General features: G+C 45.3%; 1 protein-coding gene across 2 annotated transcripts; it reads left to right on the top strand.

Moving 5' to 3' along the window:
- Positions 1 to 56: 56 nt before the first annotated feature.
- Positions 57 to 4,719, top strand: SLC39A2 (solute carrier family 39 member 2). Of its 2 annotated transcripts, none has more exons than XM_010376455.2 (4): positions 57 to 2,392; positions 2,572 to 2,702; positions 2,950 to 2,995; positions 3,775 to 4,719. In XM_010376455.2, the coding sequence occupies exons 1-3, from the start codon at positions 2,278 to 2,280 to the stop codon at positions 2,959 to 2,961; spliced, it is 258 nt and encodes an 85-aa protein (XP_010374757.1). In that variant the 5' UTR covers positions 57 to 2,277; the 3' UTR covers positions 2,962 to 2,995; positions 3,775 to 4,719. The 2 variants fall into 2 exon arrangements, with proteins under 2 accessions (XP_010374757.1, XP_010374756.1); XM_010376454.2 differs by having other exon boundaries at positions 2,945 to 2,995; positions 3,775 to 4,699.
- Positions 4,720 to 6,613: the final 1,894 nt, after the last annotated feature.

Below are 6,613 nucleotides of genomic sequence, written 5' to 3'. Positions count from 1 at the left end.
TAAGGCTGCAGTGAGCTGTGATTGTACCACTGCACTCCAGCCTAGGTGACAGAGCAAGACCTCCTCTCTTTAAAAAAAAATGTAAAAGGTATAGTTAATTATCCTGGTCTATCCTGTAATGAAGAGCTTCCTCAGATTTTTGGTGCCAAGCTTCCCACACAAATCTCAAGCTCTCTCTCCTATTGTGGCAGTTCAGATCTCCATAAGCTCTTCGCTGTAATGATGAATGTGTACGCTGATCATTAAAGCAGAAGTAGAAAAACCAGATTTCTATAAGCCCTTTGCTATAATGATGAATGTACAAGTTAAACATAAAAGCAGAAGCAAGAAAAATGTATAATGAATTGGGGGAACCTGGTGCCTGAGTACGAAGGCTGGAATACAAAAAAAAGCAAGCCCGTTAAAGCCCCACCTACTGTACTTCCTCTACCTCAGATCTAGTTGAGTGATAAAGCATTCCTGCACATACAACCCATACCAGGACCAACTTAAGATTAAGAAATATCTGCAAGTACTCACTACGGTGGGATCAGCTGCAAAGCGAAATGAACTGCCCCATGCTCATGTTGATGGTTTTCTAGATACTGCCAACATGTTTGCTCTTTCTGATGCTGATGAATTTCAAACGCGAACAGACATCCTTGATGTGGGTTTGCTAAGAACATAGAAGAATAGGAAGAAAAGTTGCCAGGTTCAGACATCCCAGGGAAAAAGAAGCATAAACAGCTTTAGCATTCAATGACTGATGATAATGCTGCAATAATGGGAATGGTTTTATTTCTAAATCAAATCATTTATTGCTTTGTTTCTAAAAAAAAAAAAAACAAAAAACTTCTATCTGCAGACCCCTAGTTTAGATTAATTAGGAAACATTCCTGCAGGTAGTCACAGAGCTTGAATTGTATATAAAAGCTAAAGAAAAGCTTGTAACTTTGAGTTAGTCTGGTGTGCTACTCCGACCTCCCTGTAATCAGTTGCAGAAATAAACTCCCTTCTTTCCCAGTCTGACTGCGTCTCATTGTTGGATCACAAGAACAAACAGCGGGACCAGTAACACTGTAAGAATCATCCAGTAACACTACAAGAATACTGCTTCTACCAGAGGCCAGGACTTCCCTAAGAAGATAATCTGGAGTAGCTAGGAAAGCTGCCTCCAGAGCTCTGAGAACTGGCTCAACAGGTCTCAGGGTTGTTATGTGGGCCACCTGAATAGAGTAATCAGCAGCTGCCTGGCCTCTTTCACTACCGCCTTCCCTTCTATCTTTCCCAGGGTCGCTCAGCTACCCTAGAGTATGTATGGGAAATGCCCCACACATTTCCATCAAGAGTGATTCCCATCAGAACTGAATCTTCTACCCCCACCCCTCTATATCCAGGTAGAATCCTCCCATTTACTCAGTTAATTTCTGTTTTCCCCTAGGCCTTGCTGTTTCAGGGCTAGAGCAGCTTCATTTGTCTTAAAACTTAAATGTCTTTTTTTCCAGTTCTTACCAGGAAACAGGCACAGTCAGAAGTTGTAACAGTATAAATGTAATACCAGAAATCTCAACACATTCCTCTCAACACTGGTCCCAATCAAAAGAGAAAGAAAAAAAACAAATCAACTTACCACTAGACATTTCCATGCCTGCAGCTATTTTTCTGGGGTTACAGGAAAGGGTAGTTCCCTCATGTACTAGTTCCCACAGGTTCCCACCAGCACCACCTGTCAGCCCCACCTCTTTACCTCCAGGTGGCCCCAAATCTCCTCTGAAAGCGAGTGGTTCAAGTATCAGCATTGCAACCTGTAAGACTTGGGATGGGGTGGAGAGGGTATGGAAGGCTTAGATCAAATGTCCAGAGTGAGACAGGACCAGATTGTCCCCAGTACAAAATAGCTGGGAAGCAGCTACCATAGACTTTTCTATTTTGGATTAGACCAACCCCAAGCACATGAACTAAGACTATCCATAGCTCTTGGATTAGTCATGCCATTGAAGAGGAGAAGACGCCACTGGGCTGTGCCTGGCAGGAGTCTGGAGTTTCTGGTTTCCAAGCTCAGGAAGGCGTGAACCAGGGGAGGGGCCTCCATGCAGCAGGAGGGCTAGAAGCTGGAGCAGGATCTGTCAGCTCTGCAATGCTGCACAAGCAGAAGCAACTCAGAAAGAAGATACCAACAGCCTCCTGAAACTCACGAGAGTGGACACTCCAGTGTTGACCACCTAAGATACCACTCCTGCTCCAAAGATTACAGCTCCCTTGTCATTCTGACTTCTGGACTTACCCTACACCCCAGAGATGGAGCAACTACTAGGAATAAAACTTGGCTGCCTGTTTGCCCTATTGGCTCTCACTCTGGGCTGTGGCCTTACTCCCATCTGCTTCAAATGGTTCCAGATTGATGCAGCCAGAGGTATAGCCCTACCCCATCTTTGTTCCATAGCCTGAGTCTCACCTCAACCCTGTCCTGACACCTTGCTCTGATTCTCTCACCACCCCCAACCTTGGGATATTGAGTGCTGCCTGCTGCTCTTTACTCACCTTTGTCTGTCTCCTCAGTGCCAAGTGGGTTTAACTTCTGCTTTTTATTAGGTCATCACCGGCGAGTCCTCAGACTCCTGGGCTGTATTTCTGCTGGTGTTTTCCTGGGAGCAGGGTTCATGCATATGACTGCTGAAGCCCTGGAGGAAATTGAATCACAGATTCAGAAGTTCACGGTGCAGGTGAGAGCAGAGATTTCAAGCCGCAGGTCTATGAGGCCAAAAGGATAAACAGGACAAAGGAAAGAGAGTGGGAAAGTGACGGAGCCAAGGACATGGGTGGAACAACAGGGAAAATGACAGCTCTTGTGTGGGATGGTGAAAGCAAGTCAGATTAGGCTTTAAGGAAAACAGAATTGCTGAAGGGATGGGACAGGAAGCTGCGCTGCTCCATCCCACTTCAATTTCTGCTGCTTTCTCCTTAGAACAGATCAGCAAGTGAGAGAAATTCTTCTGGTGATGTTGATTCGGCTCATGTAAGTACCTCCCACCATCCCCTATCTGGGGGATGAGGAGAACCAGAGAGGCCTTTCATACCCAGACCCTTTTGAGAGGAATACATGAGGAGTACCAAGAATCCCTTCTGCTCCCTAGCTCAGACATTGTAGAGGAAAAGAGGAGCAAACCCAATCCTTTTGAGTTGATAGATCCCCAGGGAAAGCTCTTGTTTTACTCTTTCATTCTTTCCCTGGATCCTCTGATACACCTCACATCATTTTCCCGTATTTTTAACTCTTTTGAGATTGTGTCCCTTAGTCCCTCTGGCAGGCTTTTGTTGTTGTTGTTTTTCATTTGTTTGTTGAGATGAAATCTCTCTGTCACCCAGACTGGAATGCAGTAACACAATCTCGGCTCACTGCAACCTCCGCCTTCTGAGTTCTAGTGATTCTCCTGCCTCAGCCTCCTGAGTAGCTGGGATTACAGGCACGTGCCACCATGCCTGGCTAGTTTTTGTGTTTTTAGTAGAGACAGGGTTTCATCATGTTGACCAGGCTGGTCTCAATCTCCTGACCACAAGTGATCCGCCCACCTCAGTCTCCCAAAGTGCTAGGATTACAGGCGTGAGCCACTGTGTCCAGCACACTCTGGCATTCTTGTTGTTACACGTCCATGTCTACTCTTGGCTTCATTCCCCTACCCTTTCTTGTGTTCTGTTACCACATTTTCTCATTCTCTTCAATCTCCCAATTCCATGTCCATCCAATGCATTGCCTACCCTTCCTTTTCATCTCACAGTCCTTCTTTTTGTTTCTAGATGGAGTATCCCTATGGAGAGCTCATCATCTCCCTGGGCTTCTTTTTTGTCTTCTTTTTGGAGTCGCTGGCATTGCAGTGCTGTCCTGGGGCTGCTAGAGGATCAGCAGTGCAGGAGGAAGAATGGGGTGGGGCTCATATCTTCGAACTCCACAGCCATGGACATTTACCCTCACCCTCAAAGAGTCCCCTCCGAGCCCTTATCCTCTTGCTCTCACTCTCCTTTCATTCAGTGTTTGAAGGGCTAGCTGTGGGGCTGCAGCCGACAGTAGCAGCTACCGTGCAGCTCTGCCTTGCTGTCCTGGCTCATAAGGGGCTTGTGGTGTTTGGTGTAGGAATGCGGCTAGTGCAGTTAGGTACCAGGTCACGATGGGCAGTGTTCTCCATACTATTATTAGCTCTCATGTCCCCCCTGGGCCTAGCCGTGGGGCTGGCTGTGACTGAAAGGGACTCTGAAGGAGGGCGGGGCTTAGCCCAGGCTGTGTTAGAGGGTGTGGCAGCTGGCACCTTCCTGTATGTCACCTTCCTAGAAATTCTTCCACGGGAGCTAGCTAGTCCTGAGGCCCCTCTAGCTAAGTGGAGCTGTGTAGCCGCTGGGTTTGCCTTCATGGCCTTTATTGCCCTATGGGCCTGAGAGATTCCTGGCTTTTCTGATGGACCTATTTAGGATGACCTCTCTATCCCCAGGGAGACCTCCCAAATGGCTTTGGCCCTCCGACATTTCTTTACTGAGACTAAATAGCATTCAATAGGACTGGACTGGACCCCAGGTTTCCTTTACATGAGATCCCATTTCTCACTCAGGACTGAGAAAAAGATATTTAGGTTGAGTAGCTTTTAATTGGAGAATTGGTACAGAGATGCTCCAGATTTTATTCTTGTCCCATTTATGCTACTGTGTGTAATAAAATGCCCATTTTACCCTCCTTCAGCCATTCTGGATTTTATTTCTCCTGGTTGCCTCAAAGCTATCTGGCACAGGAAGTGGTGGAATAGGGAATGGGAAGGATAAGTGTTGAATGCAGTATTTTATTCTGGAATTAGGGCCCCTAGCCATTCTGTCAGTTGCCAGCCACACCCCCAGACATGGGCTAAAATTCCAATAACCCCCTCCCACCTTATCCACTGTAGTTGAGAAAATGAGCCAGTTCCCAGCATTTAAAAGGAAAGAAAGTTAGAAACCAAAATGATGTGGATCAATTATGTTCCTACACTTACCATAACCACCCCATTCCCAGTACCTATTATCAGCCACCCATAACATGTCCAGGCTAAATGCAGATCAGGCAGAATGGAGCCTATCTCCATTAGGTTCCTATTTTTTCACACTGAGCCCTGTGTGGCCTCAGGGACACTACTGCTCTTCTTTGAGCTTTTATATCCTTCCAGCTGCCTTGTGTTGAGGTATTAAAAAGCAGTGTGCTTGGAGAGGGCGAAAGGTGCCAGATATTAAAATAAATGCCTGGAGTGATTACTTGGCTCTTGCAGGACTTACTGGCTTTCCTTCTGCCTGCCTTACCAATTGTCTTTCCATCTAAGTAACCCCTACAATGTGTTGCTTCTCTTAAAAACTGCTGAGGACAAATACGAAAGCAGGTTAGCTGGAATTGGTAGGAACAGGATGGCTATTGCATAGCTCCCAACTCATGAGATGGAGGAATATCTCAAACTTAGTGGAGAAATGGGGAAAGAGGAAGTGTGCCCTGTGAGTTCAATTACCCTCACGAGTTGGCCCTTTCTGGTATTTTCAGCATGGAAGCCCAAGTAGCCTTAACATGGACATTCATTCTTCTCAGTCTCTGTCTCCTTTCGATCCTGTTCCCCTTCCTACCAAGTAAGAAATACAAGCCTCCTCACAAGCCCAGTTTACACACCCATAGGTCAGTGAGAAGGCAAGCCTCAGGCAAAAATGATTGATAGATAGATGATAGATACGTCTAACACAGGAAATCATTTCCCTAAAGCACCGTAGTACTGTATTTTCCATTTAGTATTAAATGCGGTAACATGTAATACACTCAGAACAGTTGTCCAGTGTGTAGTAGTTTCTACTGTAATAGTTTCTACATTGAACAATGGCTATGTGCCAGGTACTATTGTGGCAAGCCAGGTTTCACTAACACAGGCCTCCATCACATTTTCATCTCACAGACCTTCTTTTTATTTCTAGATAGAGTATTCCTGTCACCTGCTTGTTTCCAGTCAAGCAAAACAAGGGGCTTATCTCCCTCACAGATCAGCGTATGAGATCTGCTTCAGATATATTTGCCTGTCAGACTCATAAACACAAGATATGCCAGCTGCAGTGGAAGAGAAGCCCTGTTTCAGTTCGTGGATTACAGACTGCAACTGGTTAAGTTAAACATTAAAAGCTAAAAAAAAATCCAGTGCCTATACAAAGGTCATAATGTAACAAAAGCCCATCAAGAGTTTTGATTAGACCTTTCCTGGCAAAACTTAAAGCATGACAAAATAATGAAGGAATTCTTAAGAGGACCCATTTAGGATTAAACAAGTTTTATTGGGGGTCTGAAGAAATTCCCCAGGCCTCCACAAACAAGTTTACTGGGCATATGAAGGAACTCCCCAAACCTCCATGATTTAGCAGGAGACAAGATAAGGGTAACCACCCCAGCACCTAGACCCATTTAGATGAAGTAAGCTTACTGAGACTCCAGGAGCAGGTCTTCTGGGTTCAGACCTTAGTTATAGATCAAAATAAGTTAATCACTTATGTCTTTAGATGAATGCACCCCATTTACATGTAGACATATAGCTTACAAGGTATATCAGCTCTGAAAAACTTTGTAATTTTGAGTTGGTCTGGCGATAATTTCCAG

The sequence above is a fragment of the Rhinopithecus roxellana genome, chromosome 5 (genome assembly GCF_007565055.1).
Source record: "Rhinopithecus roxellana isolate Shanxi Qingling chromosome 5, ASM756505v1, whole genome shotgun sequence".
NCBI classification, from domain to species: Eukaryota; Metazoa; Chordata; class Mammalia; order Primates; family Cercopithecidae; genus Rhinopithecus; species Rhinopithecus roxellana.
The sequence above is the reverse complement of the archived record's forward strand: the minus strand, read 5'-3'. Positions and strand labels throughout refer to the sequence as shown.

Coding starts and splice junctions, on each gene's coding strand:
- SLC39A2 (XM_010376454.2), top strand. CDS start 2,278: ATGGAGCAACTACTAGGAATAAAACTTGGCTGCCTGTTTGCCCTATTG. Junction 2,393..2,571: donor CCAGATTGATGCAGCCAGAG/GTATAGCCCTAC, acceptor GCTTTTTATTAG/GTCATCACCGGCGAGTCCTC. Junction 2,703..2,944: donor TTCAGAAGTTCACGGTGCAG/GTGAGAGCAGAG, acceptor CTTTCTCCTTAG/AACAGATCAGCAAGTGAGAG.